Below are 19,225 nucleotides of genomic sequence, written 5' to 3'. Positions count from 1 at the left end.
AGTTTAAATGCTGAACTATTGCTGTAATTATCTTTCCTTTCCTCATGGAAGAAGGCAGCTCCAGCTTGTCTGCCGATTCCAGCAGCTTGGCCTTAATCAAATTTTGCAAAAACGCAAGGTCACTTCTTCTATTCCAGAAAACTCTTGGTGACTGAAAAAGCCATGCTGTACCAAGCACTTGTTTACAACAACTGAATTCAACACCCAGAACAAAAGAGACTAACACCTACCACTTGCTGCTTTCGAATCTGACAACCCTAATCCTAAATAGGAACTACCAAACAAATCCAGCAAAGAGCCCCTAGTCTGTTAAGGACCAGGCCAGACCCCTACATTTGCTAGTTTTTTTTTTAAGCCAACGTAACACAGATAATCCAGGAGGGATGCAGTTGGTCAAACCATGTAGTTTTAAACTAAACAATTTATTTGCAAGATTACCAAATAGAACACAAACAAAGGAGAGCAGAGTACTGAATAACTTAACCTATCTGAAAACCTAACAGACCATCCCTACTTAATGATGCTGTTCCAAATACTTGCAACAACCCCTATAAACACACCTTGGCACAAAAGGGGATATCAAACACATCAGAGAGAGTGTCATCCTGTATCTCCTCCCCACCCCCCCACCCCCACCCCTCTGTGGAGGCAAAGTGCTCAGAGATATAGTATAGTTTTATCTCCTTCATCTTTATTCAGGCCTCTGGAGGGAGAGAGAATGATTGCCCATGTGCACAGAGACATGAGTTCTCATTCTTCTCTGGAAGAACAATTTCTCAATGTTGTCAGTTTACAGGCAGGAGCATCCAGGTAAGGTAATGTAAATATTAATTGGGTGACTGTTACAATTGGCAAGCATCAACAGGAAAGATTAAGCCATCTGCTGTTACACAATGAATGTTCTTAACATTGTTAACTGGCTTCACATAACAAACACTTTTTGCCTTGTTAACTGACGTTACATACTGAATCATCTTGTTAAATGGCTTTACATAATGACTGCTTTTCCACCTTGTTAACCCATTGCCCTTGCCTTCAGCACCCCATTGTTAACTAAGTTCTGATCTGATCTGAGTCGTGCTCAGCTGGATCTCTTGTTTCACAAAACTCAGAACTTTACTCTTTCCCTGCCTGTTTATATCCGATACACATTCTCATTCCCTTCTTTTATCATTTCATGATAACCACCAAGATGGCACTACCAGCTTTGATAAGATTCTGACAGCCAGTATTTAAGCAAGTTATTGACGCACGGCATACAATGATTAATACAACAAAAATTACTAATCAGTTACAGTAAATGGAATTTGAAGAATCCTCCCATGTGGAAAAAGAAATTCACCAGTAAAGTTCTTAATGACCACTCCATCCCCTCCAAGTTGAGTGGACATGGGCTAGTTCTCCTAAATCATCTTTAGTAAAGTCCAACCTGAAAACAAAATTCAGTCTGTTCTTGCATCACTCCTTGCAGAAACCTGAATTCTTGAATAAGGGCAGTTAAATGCTTCACAAAACTGATGAGATTTCCATCCTTCTGGAGATGCTTCAGATAGAGGATGCCAGTGCATCTGAGCATGCAGCACAGCAGCCGCAGACAAGGTGAATGCAGCATTCTTTGCTTCCGCTCCTGCCATGCTGATAAATGTAAGAAAGACAACTGGCTGTTGTGATGTTAGCTTGATCAGTGTACCTTCATATTCCTTAAATGATTGAAAGACCAGGTAAATCTCACATGGTTTAATATCCATAGGAACGCACTGACAAAAAGCATACCAACCTCCTCTTCACTTGTTAATTTCTTCACTTTCGCGCTCATGACTGGGGAGCTGATTGGATCTGTTGGATCAGTTTGTGGAGTGGTGAGCGGTAGTCCGAAGGCATGCTTTACCTGTGAATGGAGAAGCTGTAGAGAAGATGTTAGCTGCTGGTAGTATCTTTGCACTTTCTGTCTCATTCCTTCCTTGCCAAGGTTATCAGTATGAAGACAGTGACACACTTAACTACACTAAATTGTGTCTGCCTAATTCTTTGAATTCTTGAAGTCTCTTACTCTGTTCAAAGTTTGTGAGAAGATTTGTAGCCCGGTGCTCATTGTTGTGGTTCTGTTCGCCGAGCTGGGAATTTGTGTTGCAGACGTTTCATCCCTTGTCTAGGTGACATCCTCAGTGCTTGAGAGCCTCCTGTGAAGCGCTTCTATGATGTTTCCTCCGGCATTTATAGTGGTTTGTCTCTGCCACTTCCGGTTGTCAGTTCCAGCTGCCCGCTGTAGTGGTCGGTCTATTGGGTCCAGGTCGATGTGTTTGTTGATAGAATCTGTGGATGTGTGTCATGCCTCTCTTACTCTGTTCACTATTTATGACATTATCAAGTTTTATACAGTTCATAAACTTCTAAATTGTATTGCTTAAACAATTCAGGCAATGATAAACAACAATCAATGGTTTAAAATCAAACCCTCAAATGTCTCCATTCAGGTTATTCAAAATTTTTTTTTAACAAATTGATACTTGGGTTATGTGAAAGCTGTCAGGAAAAGTATTTCAAAAGTCTGGAACAGCAAGAAAACAACAAAATGTTTGTGTGTTTTAGCAATTGAAGAGGCGACTTCAGTTCAGATTTAAATCTAAAATATTCATGGGAAGCAAATGCAGGACATTTTAAAATCATTTCTCCAAATAAAGCTTCCCAAATAAAACAGGGCAACTTTGGTAGCGATCAACCTTCTTTGAGTTTGCAATATGAAGGGACCAATGAAGTCTTAACAATAATTAACAGAATTTAAACAGCTCAGCCTCAAGTTCTGAAATTCTCTTGAATCTTAGCAAAACTTCAAACTCAAAATATATTCTTTTTGTGAATACTCTGCATTAAAAACACAGCAGCAACGATATCTTAATACAATACTCTTATCTGGCTAAAGCATGACCACTGACCAACTGTTTTTTTAAAGCAGGCATTGTAGAATTTCAAACAAATTGGGCTCGAGGCACTCAATCAACATGTTTTAAGGTTACAAGTTTGATAATTTTGAGAAGGAGATATGTTGTACAATTTCAATGCCAAAACAAAATCCTACTACACAGCCCACAAAACACATTGAATTGAGATCCTGATTCAAACAAGGCAAAAAAATTAGTTAACCGGTTTTTCTAAACCAGTATTTTAACAAACCAAAATGTTTAAACATCAAATACTCTCAGCATGGCACAATCTACATTGAAACTTTGCTTTTTTAACCCAAGTATTAGTACAAACTTAATTTCAGCATTTCTCGATTTTTTTTTTTGCATCCTCTCACTGAAGTTACACTAATGAAAAGAGGAAGTCCTCACTGTGGACCACAGGGCGCTGCAATCCAAGCCACTCTCTTCCCCAGAACAAAGACTCTCAGAGCCTCAAATTTCATCACTCGGGATGTTTAACCCCTTTTTCACTTTACTCCTCATGAGTGCTCAAGCCCCACTTGAACACAGAAAACTCAAATCCTAATTAAACACAGAGCTCGAAGCTCACTTAAACATAGAAAATTCAGACCTCAGCACAGTGCGGAGGATCTGAACCTCAAATCAGCCCACCCAGTACTCGAACCCCCGTACCTCACAGAGGACTTGAACCCTGGGGTGTGTTTGGTTGAGGGACTCTAATCACAGTACCGTACAGAGGAATTGAACCTCATTTACAAACACACACGCACCCCACCCCAACCGGGGACTCTAACCCCAGTACCGCGCAGAGGATTCAAACCTCAACCAAGCCCACCCCAGGGACCTTGAACCCCTGTACCGCTCAGAGGACTCCTGCCTCACCACCCTCAGGGGACTTTGACCCTAATACCGCGCAGAGGACTTGAACCTCAATTACACCCCACACTCCCCCCCCCCCCCCCCCGCCAAGTGCAGCGCAGAGGACTCAAACCTTTGCCTGCCAGCATGCTTGTGAAAGTGTGTGTCTCGACTGAACTAATTACTGTTCGAGGAATCCGTAGAATCTAGAGTGATCAAGTGATCAGCACACAGGCATATCGAGAGAGACCAAGATTTAAAACCTTACCTTGTGGGCCCGTCTGTCTCAAGACACCAATGTTCCGGGCGGCCACTGACACCATCCGATCGTAACTATCGGTTTGGATCCTGCCAACTACGCCATTATTGTCGTTCCATTTCCCACTCTCAGTCGAAGCAAAACGCTTAGAGACAATGTATAGTTTTACCTCCTTCATCTTTATTGCAGACCCTGGATGGTGACAAAATGATTGATTGCTAATGTGCACAGATATGAGTTCTCAGTCTTCTCTGGAAGACCAGTTTCTAAATGAACTATATTGTCATTTTACAGGGAGGAGCATCCAGATAGGGCAATTGGTTAATTAATTGGTTGTCCGTTACAAATCAACAAGCATCAACAGTAAAAATTAAGCCATCTGTTATTACACAATGAATGTTCTTAACCTTGTTAACTGGCTTCACATAATGAATACTTTTTACCTTATAAACTGACATTACATACTGAATGCTCTCTCATCTTGTTAAATGGCTCTACATAATGACGGCTTTTCCACTTTGTTAACGCATTATCCTTGCCTCCAGCACCCCATTGTTAACTGTAAGTTCTTATCTGGTCTGAGTCATGCTTAATTGAGCCTCTTGTTTCACAAAACTCAGAACTTCACTCTTTCCCTGCCTTCTTATACCTGATACGCATTCTCAAGAGGACCAGCACGGACCTGTTTCTTTGGGTCCAGCAGCTTTTCAACACTACTGCTAAAATCCAAAGCAACCAGAGAAAAGCTGAGTAAGGAGAACTGACTACTCCCCTTTCATTTTACATGTGTTTTTTTCATAAACTTGAAAGCCTTTTTCATGAGACAGTATCTGTTAACTATAAAGAAACTGGCCCTAAAACCATTCAACTTTGAATTTTTGGAATCTGTGTCTTTTACGATCTCTCTGGGGAAAAAAACAAAGACAACATAACCTTGTTAAAGGAGTGGTCTTGTCACATTAGCAAAGTTGAGAAATGACTTTATCTTCCTGGATGTCCTTGCTACTTCATTCTGGTGACTTGTGCTGAATGCTTCACTGAATGCCAGTGCATTGTTTACTGCAACCAGGATGTCATTCTTTTTGTCGGCAATTAGGAAGAATAGACAGCAGGTCATATACTCTCCAATGTATTTTCTTCTTTTTTTCTTATAAGTAACCAAGCCAGAAGGGAAAAGTGGCAGGATTTGGCGTGGTACTCAGACTCGACTGGGGATATGGAAGATATAGACTGTAGGGAAATAGATGGTGACATCTTGCAAAATGTCGAGATTACAGAGGAGGAAATGCTGGATGTCTTGAAATGGTTAAAGGTGGATAACTCCCCAGGACCTGATCAGGTGTACCCGAGAACTCTGTGGGAAGCTAGAGAAGTGATTGTTGGGCCGCTTGCAGAGATATTTGTATCATCGATAGTCACAGGTGAGGTGCCGGAAGACTTGAGGTTGGCAAACGTGGTGCAACTATTTTAAGAAGGGCAGTAAAGACAAGCCAGGGACTATAGACCGGTGATCCTGACCTTGGTGGTGGGCAAGTTGTTGGAGGGAATCCTGAGGGACAGGATGTAAATGTATTTGGGATAGTCAACATGGCTTTGTGCGTGGGAAATCATGTCTCACAAACTTGATTGAGTTTTTTTGAAGAAGTAACAAAAAGGTTGATGAGGGCAGAGCAGTAGATGTGACCTGTGTGGATTTCAGTAAGGCGTTCGACAAGGTTCCCCATGGGAGACTGATTAGCAAGGTTAGATCTCACGGAATACAGGGAGAACTACTTATTTGGAGACAGAACTGGCTCAAAGATAGAAGACAGAGGGTGGAGGTGGGGGGTTGTTTTTCAGACTGGAGGCCTGTGATGAGTGGAATGCCACAACGATCAGTGCTGGGCCCTCTATATTTTATCATTTACATAAATGATTTGGATGCGAGCATAAGAGGTACAGTTATTAAGTTTGCAGATGACACCAAAATTGGAGGTGTAGTGAACAGCGAAGAGGGTAACCTCAGATTACAACAGGATCTGGACCAGTTGGGCCAATGGGCTGAGAAGTGGCAGATGGCGTTTAATTCCAATAAATGCGAGGTGCTGCATTTTGGGAAAGCAAATCTTAGCAAGACTTATACACTTAATGGTAAGGTCCTAGGGAATGTTGCTGAACAAAGAGACCCTGGAGTGCAGCTTCATAGCTCCTTGAAAGTGGAGTCGCAGGTAGATAGGATAGTGAAGAAGGCGTTTGGTATACTTTCCTTTATTGGTCAGAGTATTGAGTACAGGAGTTGGGAGGTCATGTTGGAGCTGTACAGGACATTGGTTAGGCCACTGTTGGAATATTGTGTGCAGTTCTGGTCTCCTTCCTATCAGAAAGATGTTGTAAATCTTTTCTGAACCCTTTCAAGTTTCACAAGGATGTTGCCAGGGTTGGAGGATTTGAGCTACAGGGAGAGGCTGAACAGGCCGGGGCTGTTTTCCCTGGAGCGTCGGAGGCTGAGGGGTAACCTTAGAGGTTTTACAAAATTATGAGGGGCATGGATAGGGTAAATGGGCAAAGTCTTTTCCCTGGGGTTGGGGAGTCCAGAACTAGAGGGCATAGGTTTATGGTGAGAGGGGAAAGATATAAAAGAGACCTAAGAGGCAACTTTTTCACGCAGAGGGTGGTATGTGTATGGAATGAGCTGCCAGAGGATGTGGTGGAGGCTGGTACAATTGAAACATTTAAAAGGCATTTGGATGGGTATATGAATAGGAAGGATTTAGAAGGATATAGGCCGGGTACTGGCAGGTGGGACTAGATTGGGTTGGGATATCTGGTCGGCATGGACGGGTTGAACCTAGGGGTCTGTTTCTATGCTGTACATCTCTATGACTCTATGACTGGCAGATGATAAGCCTTATCATACCATCTTCTGCGTGAATATGTTAGTTCTTGAAATAAATTTTTAAAAAATGTACTATGCAAACGTTTAAAAAGCTACCTACTATGACTGTTGGACTCTCAGTACTCTTGAAGCACTGTTGGTTTCTTGCTTGAATTGTGTGTAAAGTAAGAAATTAGTTATGCAATTTCTCGAGTCATTTATGGTGCAGAGGTCGGCTGTTTGGCCCACTGAGTTCATGTTGGTTTCCTACTGAGCAAACTAATCAGTTCCACTTCACTGCTTTGGCTCTATACTCCTGCATATTTGTTTCCCTCGTGCATTCAAGTTACTTTTGAAATCATTAATTATATTTTTATAAACTACCTAGATGAGGGTGTAGAAGGAGGCTTACTAAATTTGTGGATGATATTAAGGTCAGTGCAGTTGTGGATGTTGCTGAAGGATGTTGTAAGTTACAGAGGGACATAGATAAGCTGTAGAACTGGGCTGAGAAGTGGCAAATGGAGTTTAATGCAGAAATGTGTGAAGTGAGTCACTTTGGAAGGAGTAACAGGAATGTGTAGAGTATTGGGTGAATGGTAAGATTCTTGATCGTGTAGATGAACAGAGAGATCTCTGTGTCCGTGTACATAGATCCCTCAAATTTGCCACCTGGGTTGAATGGGCTGTTAAGAATGCATATGGTGTGTGAGCTTTTATTAGTAGAGGGATTGAGTTTCAGAACCACGAGGTCATGCTGCAGCTGTACAAAACTCTGGGCCGCACTTGGGGTATTGCTTACAGTTCTGGTCATTGCATTGTGGGAAGAATGTGGAAGCTTGAGAAAAGGTTCAGAGGCGATTTATTAGCATGTTGCCTGGTATGGAGGAAAGGTCTTATGAGGAAAGGGACTTAGAGAGAAGAACATTGAGAGGTGACTTAATTGAGTGTATAAGATAATCAGAGGGTTAGATCGGGTGGACAGTGAGAGTCTTTTTCCTAGGATGGTGATGGCTAGCATGAGGGGCAATAGCTTCAAATTGAGGGGTGATAGATATAGGGCAGGTGTCAGAGGTAGTTTCCTTACTCAGTAGTAGGGGCATAGAATGCACTGCCTGCAACAGTTGTAGTCTCACTATCTTTTAGGGCATTTAAGTGGTCATTGGATAGACATATGAATGAGAATGGAATAATATAGGTTAGATTGGCTTCAGATTGGTTTCACAGGGCGGTGCAACACTGAGGGCTGAAAGGGGCTGTATTCGGCTGTAATGTTCTATATTCTATGTTTTATATCGGCATCCACAATCCTTTGTGCAGCTGTTTCCAGGTCCTTATTATTCAAGGTGTAACAAAGTTCTTCCTCACATTCCATCTACATCTTTGTTCCCAAGTTCTAAACCTGTGTCCCGAGACTTTGTCCTATTAGCAAATGAGAACAGGTCTTCACTGTCCGACTTATTTAAATATCTCACAATCTTGTGCACCTTTTTAAATCTGTCTCTTAGTCTACGGAGAGCAACCCCAGTCTTCACCAAGTCCTAAAGTGTAGTAACCAGGGCTGGACCTAGTTCACAGATTGAGGCTTTGTCAGAACCTCATATAAGTTGAGTTTACCTTTCCTACTCTTGTACTCAATGAAGTCTAAGACCTCATTTGTTTGCCATGCTGTCAATAAGCCCAATAACCTTCAAAAGCAGCATCTGACGAGCAGAAGAATCGACAGTTTTGGGCATAAGCCCTTCATCAGGAAGGTCCATCTGGTTCTTGATTTCATTATAACATTGGTCTAAACATGGCATAAAGAGCTAAGCTCTAGATGGGAAATAAGAGTAACTGCCCTTGATGTTCAAAGCAGTGTTTGATCAAGTGTGGTATCAAAGAGCCCTGGCAAAACTGAACTCATTGAGAATTGGGGGATGATCTGCTGTGCTTTTCCAGTACCACACTCTCAACAACTTTCAGGCTTGGGCTGACTCTGAGAAAATTACATTCCTGCTACACAAAATACCAGGAAATGACCATCTCCAACAAGAGAGAATCCATTGCCCCTTCATATTCAATGTCATTACCATCACTGAATCTGCCACTACCAACATCTTAGGAGTCGCTATTAGTGAGAAATTGAACCGAACTGGTAAAATGAATACGGTGGTTACAAGACCAGGTCAGAAACTGGGACATTTGAGGTGGGCAATGCACTTCCTGACTCCTGAAGACCTGTCTGACATTTACAAAGCACAATTCAAGTATTTGATGGAATACTGCACACGAAACAATACTCCTTTCAGTGATGTGTCCCATCTACAAGATGCATTGCGTGCTTTTCCCAGGACTGCCTAGTCAGCAGCTTTCAAACCCACAACTGCCATCATCTCAAAAATCATTGGCTGCAGAAACATGCCATCATAATATCTTCTCTAAGCCACTCCTCATCTTGAGTTGGAAATTTATCATAGTTCCTTCAGTGTTGCTGGGTCAAAATTCTGGAACTCCCTCCAATGGCGTAGTGGGTGTACCTACAGCAGCTCAGCAGCACCTTAAGGCAACTGAGAATGGGCAATAAATGTCCCAGGCAGGGACACCATGAAGGAATAAAAAATTTAAGTTCGTTTTGGAAATAGGGTAACTAGGCCATAAAGTAGCTTGACGACAATGGTTCACAAGTTTAAAATTCTCTCCGATGTAGATCAGCAAACATAGGGGTGATGAGAAAGGACCATCGGTTTCTCTTGGACTAACTGATAACACTTTAAAGAGCTGGCACAGGTATAGTGAACCAAATGATTTTCTCCTGTGCCATCCAGTTCTGTAATATTTCCAGTTAGTCTGCATGAAGAGTATTTGCTTCAGCTGATTGCAGTTGTATTGATTTTCAGAACACTAAAGGAGCAATGTTTATGGAGAAGGTGAATTGGATACTTCGAGTCTTTAATGAAAATAATTTGTCGTTCTTCTGGTGGCGATGATTTTCTTTTTAAGTTGCCCATAAATGGGAATGAGATATTAACAGGTTTTAGTAGCATTTCACTGTCCCTATTCTCAAGTATTCTGTGTGTTTCAATTGAGGTGAGGGGGGAGCATTTAGGAGAGAAATGTAGGGAGGCTGGTGGGTGACTGGAACACTACCACTGAAGGTGGTGGGAGCAGGCACGTTAACAATGTTTAAGGTTTATCTTGATACACACATGAATTCGAGGTGAACAGAGGGATAGATACCATGCATGGGCAACACACAGCAGGTCTAAATAAGGAATACGAAACGGCAGAAGCTTTGTGGGTCTGTTCCTGTATTGTATTGTATTATTGTGTTGAATAGGTGAATCAGTGAATTGCTGTATCCTTTCTTTAGGTAATCTGGACATTTGGTCTAATTCTGAATTGCTGCTCCTCTCTTTCCAGGTGATAGCAAGTGTAATTTTGTTACATTGGAATTCTTTGGAATCTAGTATCCTTCTGCAGCTGGTACTGAGTTCAGTCCAGATGTTCTAACGTCTCATTTCTTATTATTAAAATTTATGTTTTAGACAGATGAAGGAACAAAGTAAGAAGTTGGCCAACCTAAAGCACAAAGAACAAGTGGAGAAGAAAAAAAATGCCCAGTTACTGGAGGAGGCACGCCGAAGGGAGGATAATTTAGCTGATGACTCCCATCAGCTCCAGGTACAAAGTCCTGTCACTCTGGTTTTAGTTGTGATTCAGCTGATTTTATGTGCTGCTGCTGCAGCAGCTTCAGACATATCACTATTTCTGTGGCATGGAACCTTCTTACCTGCCACGTTTCAAGAAATTAATTACCCTGGCTCTCAACTGGGCTGAGGGAAAATATCCCTTCAGTATTGTGGAACATTCCATTGTTTGGGATTTGTTAAAACAAATATATTTCTGTCAGCTTATAGGAAGAACATGTCACTGTTGGCGCTGAGCACTCTGCTGCTAGTGTTGAATTTGTACTAAGTTAATTTTTTGAAAATTTTGCCGTAGTGTTCAGAGAAAGGTTGAACTGAAACCATGACTCTTCCCATGTAATGTGTAATGCAGATGTAAAACTGTTTAAAGACCAAGACCATATTCTTTTACCAATATTACAGTGATACTTAAGGTGGCCAAGTGAATGCAAAACTTGTCTTCATATTGTTTCAGCAATTTTTGTTAATGTGTGTGATTTTCTTCTATGGATTTTCATGTTCCTACTCTGCAACTTCTATTAATCCTGTCAGTCCCTATCACCTGAGAACACGATTGTCCACTGACTCTGTCCTCTAGTGTGTCCCTGCCTTCTTTCACCTTAGTCTTGGTACTGTTATTTCCTGTGACTGGGCCCTACGCTGAGGAATTTCCTCCACAAAATGACCATCCCAGCTAATTCCTTCTCTGTCTTATGTGATCTGAAGTCCTTGGGATGATTTTCTTTGCAAATACAATTATATAAATGCAAATTATAAGTTATTACAAAAACCATATAAACAACACAGTTGATTAATTTCATTTATTTTCAAAATGCAATAATTTTGCAGAAATTCAGAAACATATAGGCACCAAATTTTACTGCAGAGGATTTTGAAAAGCACGTTGTCCTAACATTCAAAATTTTATATTTTCTGCAAGGCAAGTTGCTTAATTTCTGTGAAGATAATGTCATAGAGATGGAAACAGTTCATCTGTTTTCCTTAGTGAACAGGGTAAGCAACAGGGTAAGCATCTACTTAACCGATTAATCTTGAAGAATTGTGAATTAATAGCACAAAGAACAGTACAGCACAGGAACAGGTCCATTGGCCCACTAGGTGTGCACCAAGACATGACAGCTCTCTAAACTAAAAGCCTCTTGTTTCTGTGTGGCTTGTATCCATCTATTCTCTGCCTATTCATGTAGATATCAAGATGCTTCTTAAACATTACTATTGTATCTGCTTCTACCACTTCTCTGGCAGCGCATTTCAGGCATTTACCACCCTCTCTTTTTAAAAAAAAAACTTGCCCCCCTCTCTCTTTTAAACTTGCTCTCTTTTACCTGACACCTTTTACCTTATCACCTTGTAAAAAAACCCTGGGAAAAAGTGTTATTCTATCCATGTCTCTCTGTTTTGTGTGAGAAAGAAGTTTAAAGTAGAGCAGGTGAATTGAATGTCAAATCAGAAACAGGAAGAGAAGGGAGTGAAAAGAAAGTGAATTAAAAGAGAACAAAAGAGATGGATGGGATCAAACATTTTGGAAAGTATTCAAATTCAATATTTTTCAAACTTCCAATAACTACAAATCTGAAGGAACAGTTAATTTTGGCAGTAGTTAACATTTAAGAGTAAATGCAAAGTTGCTATAGTACTAGAGGACCATAGGGCTGCTCTCTCATTGGAGAGTGACAATTAGTGGTGAGTTTAACCTGAAGGTTACCATGTCTCATATGAGGGGAAATGGATGAATCTGCACTGTTGACATCATTCTTCAAGCTAACTGAGCTTTGTTGAAAGTGTATTTATACTGCAGTGGACGTGCTGAAGCAACTTAGTTCTTATCTATCACAACACACAGCAACCTAAAACTACTAATGGATTAACCAGACACATGCCATTTTTATGAAGCCTTATTTTGAAAAGATTATAATCAGATGAGGATGGATAGCTGGAGGGTTCTGGAGCTGGATAAGATTGCAGCAGTCGGGAGGGATAAAGCCATGGATGGACTTTCAATCAAGGATGAGAATTTTTAAATTGACATATGGGTGAACCAGGAACCAATGTAGATCAGCAAGCACAGGAATGAGATTTGATGAGAATAAAGACATGAATAATAGAGCTTTGGATGACCTCAGGTTTATGGCGGATACAATATTGAAGACTGGCCAGGAGTTCATTGGAATAGCTAAGTTCTAATGTAAAAAATGACATGAATGAGGGTTTCAGCAGTAAGTGAACTGAGACAGGATAGTTATGGAGTTGGAAATAGGCAGTCTCGGTGATGGTTCAGATCTGTAGGAGAATCCCATAGCTGGATCAATTATGTGAACAAGTTTGTGAAGCACCTGGTTTGGTTAGATAGTTGATGGAGTCAGTCGCAAGGAAATGGAGTTTGTCAAAGAAACTGAAGAAAAATTCTTCCTTCTTTCCAACATTAATTGGAGGGCATCTTTGTTCATTCACTACTCAATGTTTAATAAGTAGATTGATAATTTAGTGAAAATGGAGAAGTCAAGAGAATTTGTGTACACGTAAACAAGGAGTAGGAGGAGGGCATTCAGCCCCTCATGCTTATTTTGCCATTCATAACTGATCATGACTGATTTGATTATTGCTACAAATCCACATTCTCACATACCCTTGAGAATGTTCTATCCTCTTGCTTTAAAAGAATCTATCTACCTCAGCCTTAAAAATAATTTGAAGACTCTGCTTCCACCACCTTTTTAGGAAGAGGACTCTCAAACCCTCTGTGAGGGAAACAAATAACTTCATTTCATGTTTACCTTTATTTTCAGTTTTAATCACTGATTTTTTAAACAGTCTCCCCTAGTTTTGATCCTTCCATAAAAAGAAATAATTTCTCCACATCCAAACGATCAAGATCCCTCTGAAGCTATGTTTCAATCAAGTCACCTCTGATTCTTCTATTTCCAAAGGATACAAGTCTGTCTCCTTTTTTATATGATTAAATTCTTGTTTGTGCCATCACCTCTCAAGATTTGATTATTCTTATGCAATCCAAGCTATTTTATTAAACTCTTCCATGAACTTCTACCCATGTCTTAACTTGCACCAATTTCTGTGACATTCCTGGTGGAGCACTGCCTTAATTTTTACTATTCTTATTCTTCAAAATTCTTCCGTGGCCTATTGCCTCTCTATTTCTGTAATCTCTCATCTTCTCAGCCCTTGGATAATTGCGCTTATTTAATTCTTGTGTTTTGAGCATTCATGAGTTTTTAATTGTTCTGCCATTAGTTCTCATGTCTTTGGCTGCTTCGACCTGAAGCTGGAAAAAATCTTTCTCAAAACTTCCACCTCTGATCCTCACTTTCTTCCCTATAGATGTTCCTTTAAAACCAATCTCTTCAACTCAGCTTTTGGCTGTCTGCCTTAATATTGTTTTAAACTCCTTGGAGTATTTTATCATATTAATGGTGGTATATAAATGTAAGTTAAATTCTTTAAAGGTTTTTTTAAAAACGTTCAAGAATATTTATGATGCAAGCACTAGATGCTTTCTCATATTGTGATGCATGTGAGGATTCTGTGTAACTGTGAGCATGTTGTGAGAGACATTCACCCAAGTGGAAAGTAGTCAGCCTATTTGGGAAAGTGGATAATATTGAAGTACATTTTGATGGCTCCTGTTTCTTGGGAACCAAATTATGTACACAGCTATTACCTGTTCTGGACTGGTTATTTTATAAGGAAAAGAATATTATGGCATGTGATGCACAGTACATTATGTTGCTTGATTTTTTTAAGACCACAGATTCTAATTGCTGTTAAATGACTATTACTTACGTTCATGGAGTTTGATTGCTATTCAGCTACTTGTATAAAATAAATGTTGTTGGTAAGACATCTCAATTTCTAAACTTCTGTGGTACATTGCATGACGTAAGTGTTTGTGTAGAAATATAAGTAGGATGACGAACTGTGTCAAGATACACAATATCTAAAACACAACTGTAGGGTAGTGAAGAAGGCATTTGATATGCTTGCCTTTATTGGTCAGTACATTGAGTATCAGAGTTGAGAGGTCATGTTGAGGCTGTACAGGTTATTGATAAGGCCACTTTTGGAATATTGCATTCATTCTGGTCTCCTTGGTATAGGAAATATATTGTTGAACTTGAAAGGGTTCAGAAAAGATTTTCAAAGATGTTGCCAGGGTTGGAGGATTTAAGTTATAGGGAGAGGCAAAATAGGCTGGGGCTTTTTTCTTGAGCATCGCAGGTTGAGGGGTGACCTTAATAGAGGCTTGTAAAATCATGAGGGGCTTAGATGGAGTGAATAACCTTTCCCCAGGGTAAGGGAGTCTAAAACTAGAGGATATAGGTCCCTTGTAAATCTTTCCCCTCTCAACTTAAACCTGACGGGCAACTTTGTCACACAGAGGGTGATGCGTGTATAGAAAGACCTGCCAGAGAGATTAGTGGAGGCTTGTACAAATACAAGATTTAAAAGACATCTGGATGGGTATATGAATAGGAAGGTTTGGAGGGATGTGAACCAAGTGTTGGCAAATGGGACTCGATTAATTTACGATATCTGGTTGACCTGGACAAATTGGACCGAACATTCTGTTTCCGTGCTGCACATCTCTATAACTCTAACTCGAGCCTGTTGAATATTTTGTCTTCCAAGTATTAGTATAGTAAACCTACTCTGAACTATTTCTAATTATTTTAAATTCAGCCTTAAAAAAAGGTGACTAATACCAACACAGTATTCCAGAGATGGTCTTATTAGAACCCTGTATAACTTAAGCATAACATCTCTACTTCTGTACTCAATTACCCTCTCAACAAATAATCATATTCAATTGGCTTTCTTAATTACTTTACTGTACGTGAATTCTAACTGGCTGCAGTTTATGCATTCGGACACACAGGTCCCTCTGCAGTCTCCTCATTTAGATAATATGCTTATTTTGTATTCTTCCTACCAAAATGGGCACTTTCACATTTTCCCACATATTCATTTTGTCAGATCTTTGTCAAATTCCTTTACCTTTGTAGTCTCCTTATGTTTTCATATTAACTTAATTTCCTAACTGTCCTTGTGTCATCAGTAAATTGGCAGCCATACCATTTTCCCTTTATTTCAAGTCATTTATATGAATTGTAAAATGTTGAGATCCCAATAACAGTCACTGTGGCACACCACTTGTTCCATCTTGTTAACCTGAAAAAGACCCATTGATCTCTGTCTCTATTCACTGACCAGTCTTCTCTCCATGTCAATTACCTCTAACCTATGAGTTTTTATTTTCTGCAATAATCTTTTGATGTAGCACTTTTTCAAATGCCTTCTGGAAACCTAATTACAGTGTATTCACTGATTTCCCCTTTATCTGCAGCGCTTGTTACTTCTGCAAAGAACTCCAATACGTTGGCTAAAGATCATTTCTCTTTTACAAGATTATTTGATTCTACTTGATTACCTTGAACTTATCTCAGTGCCATGCCATAACTGCTTTAATAGTAACTTTTATTAATTTCTCTATCGTGAGTGTAAAGCAAATTTTCCTGCTGTGTCCTGCTTTCTGTCGCCTTCCTTTTGAATAAAGGAATTACATTTGCTATATTCCAACTTAATGTGTCTTTCTCCAAGTCTAGAGAGTTTGGAAAATTGAAACCAACACAACTGTCTCAATCAGCACTATTTTAAGACTTTAGGGTTTCTGTCAAGCAGTTTTCAACCTGTAGCTCCGATTATTAACTCATTACCACTTCTCTGATTTGTAATTTTCCTGAGTTTCTCCCTCTTTTCATTTCCTAATTTATAGCTGTTTCCAGGGTGAATTTTAATGAATCCTGATGGAAAATTCCTGTTCAATTTATCTGCCATCTCCTTATTTTCCATTATAAATTCTTTGGACTGTATGACAACGTTCACTTAGTTAACAATTAAAATATTTAAAGAAACTCTTAGAATCTGTTTTTCTATTTCTAGCTGAAGTTCTTTTGTTCTCCAGCTTTTCTCTCCTTATTGTTTTAATCCCTCACTTTTAAAATATTTTGTCCAATTTATTGACCCGTAGCTTAACTTTGTACAATTATATGCTTACCGTTTCCATTCGTTCTCTAGTTAACCATGGATTGTGGGTCTGTGCCATGAAGTGTTCTCACTGTTTGGAATGTATCTCATATCTTTGGAAATGTGTCCTTAAACAGAGTCTTAGAGATGTACAGTGCAGAAAGAGACCCTTCGGCCCAACTCCATGCCAGCAAGATATCCCAACACAATCTAGTCCCACCTGCCTGCACACGGCCCATATCCCTTCAAATCCTTCCTGTTCGTATACCCATTCAGATGCCTTTTAAATATTGCAGTTGTACTAGCTTCCACAACTTCCTCTAGCAGCTCATTCCACACACGTACCACCCTCTGCTGTTTGCCACGACAGCTCTGTTAACCTATCCTTTAATCTAATTTGCCAGTTAACTTCAATAATTGCCCTTGTTGTAAATTGTAAAAAGTATGTTCGGGCCACTCTTCTCTCCTTCACACTGAATGTAAAATTCAATTCTATTAAGGTTGTTGCTATTGAGGCCATCTTCACCATGAGGTCATCAGTTAATCATATTTTGTTGCACAATACCAATTTCAGTAGAGCCTGCTCTCCGGTTTGCTCCAGAATATGCTGTTCTAAGTATCTTGAAAGCATACTATAAGTCTTCATCTAGGTGATTCAGAGAATGTTTACTAGTCTGATGCATGGAATGAATGGATCATCTCATGAGGAAAGATTGGATAGACGAGGATTGTTTCCACTTTTAAACTAGAGTTTAAAAGAGCAAGGGGGTGACAATATTGATTTTAATATAGATGTGGACTATAAAGTAATAGCCCAAAATATGCTAGTGATGTTGAAGAAAGGAATTGATAGGGATAATATTGTACAGAAACCTCTGACAGGACAGAGAGTGGAAGTAGATCATAGAATCCATACAGTGTGGATTCATCAAGTCCATGTTGACCCTCCAAAGAGGATACTACCCAGACTCTCCCCCTGTATGAAATCGAAACTTAACTTTCTGTTTCTGTTAAATTTGTATTGCCCTGCAGCAACAACCTATAAAACTAATCTCTGTAACTCTGCATTTCCCATGGTTGATCCACCTAACCTACGTATTTTTGGACTGGGGAGGCAACCCACACAGACACGGGGAGAATATGCAAACTCCACAGTCAGTTGCTCGAAGGTGGGCTTGAACCTGGGTCCTTGACGCTGTGAGGCAGCAGTGCTAACCACTGAGCCACTGTGTTACCCTTATGAAGTGGCAAGACCGCACTGATTGCAGTGCTCCAGAATGCCATTTCTTTTAGACAATTTTCACATTGAGTAGTTTTTATATTATTTCTACCCCACCCTCCCACAAAAAAAAATTGTAGGTTCCATTAAAAAAAACTTAAATTGTATTTAATGGCAACCTCTAAGTATTAAGGACTCATTTCTGACCACATTGCTGTCATTAACATTAGTTTTATAGGTTGTTGCTGCAGGGCAATACAAATTTAATAGAAACAGAAAGTTAAGTTTCGATTTCATACCATTGGAATTCCCAGGACTGTATAAATAAAGCTTTCATGTATTGCTTGGTATCCCAAGCCAGGCCACCATTAGCCTTGCTTTTCCACAGATGCTAATTTCATTCTGAGCAATACAAATCCTTTTTCTACCAAAAATGAAGAAATTTGTTTCTTGTTTTTATTACAGTTCTCAGTCACTTAACATACCATTGCTGTTGCAGTTTTAATAACATGGAACAGCAGGCATAACATCATGCTGTGGTAGTGGATCAAGAAAATCTGATGTAAAGCCACACTAACGTGACAACACTGTTTGAAAGGTGATCTTCAAATTCCGCTCAGTCAAAGCAGCTCCTGAAAAATTCAGGGGAAAAATAAACAGAATCGAGTTTGATGTTGGATTGACAGAGAGATTGGTAGCAGATTGCTGTAAATGTCAGACAGACATTGGTATGAACTTATTTCTGTAAATAGCATATTAGATGTCACCAGATGAAGCAATAAGACCAGATGCAAATACATCTGTTACATCAGCTCAGCAGAGAGTGAACTATGATATTGATTGAAAAGTCAAGGATATGCCTTTATGAGATCATATGTATAGATTTCAGTAATTGATCATGCAATTTTGCACTCTTGCATTCATCAGGTGTATATAACATAACTTATATTTTTCATGATGTGCAATTACTGAATATGTGTACACACGTTATATGCTCAGCACCAGTAAATACTTTTGCACACCCAGATTCATAAGTATTCACAATATGTTTTGTATAATTGTTATGTTTAACCATTAGACCTTCAATTATAAATGAAGTGACATGACAGTACTAGGTAGGGTCAGTAGATAATGACTGTGAATGGAGGATGAAACGCATAATCTGATCAGATGTACCCTAGAACTCTGTGTGAAGCTGGGAAGTGATTGCTGACCCCACTGCTGAGATATTTGTATTATCGATAGTCACAGGTGAGGTGCCAGAAGACTGGAGGTTGGTTAATGTGGTGCCACTATTTAAGAAAGGTGGTAAGGACAAGCCAGGAAACTATAAACCAGTGAGCCTGATGTCAGTGCTGGGCCAGGTTGTTGGCGGGAATCCTG

General features: G+C 39.8%; 1 protein-coding gene across 5 annotated transcripts in view; it reads left to right on the top strand.

Annotated features, from left to right (window-relative positions):
* Positions 1–19,225, top strand: part of LOC140458142 (ELKS/Rab6-interacting/CAST family member 1-like) — a 917,474-nt gene that overhangs the window by 281,270 nt on the left and 616,979 nt on the right. For all 5 annotated transcript variants that reach the window (XM_072552282.1, XM_072552281.1, XM_072552285.1 and 2 more), the window contains one exon: positions 10,423–10,558. In XM_072552282.1, the coding sequence (XP_072408383.1) occupies positions 10,423–10,558 (136 nt within the window). The remainder of the gene's footprint in view (positions 1–10,422; positions 10,559–19,225) is intronic.

Source organism: Chiloscyllium punctatum, chromosome 32 (genome assembly GCF_047496795.1).
Source record: "Chiloscyllium punctatum isolate Juve2018m chromosome 32, sChiPun1.3, whole genome shotgun sequence".
Lineage (NCBI taxonomy): Eukaryota > Metazoa > Chordata > Chondrichthyes > Orectolobiformes > Hemiscylliidae > Chiloscyllium > Chiloscyllium punctatum.
This window is presented reverse-complemented; position numbering and strand designations above follow the sequence as displayed.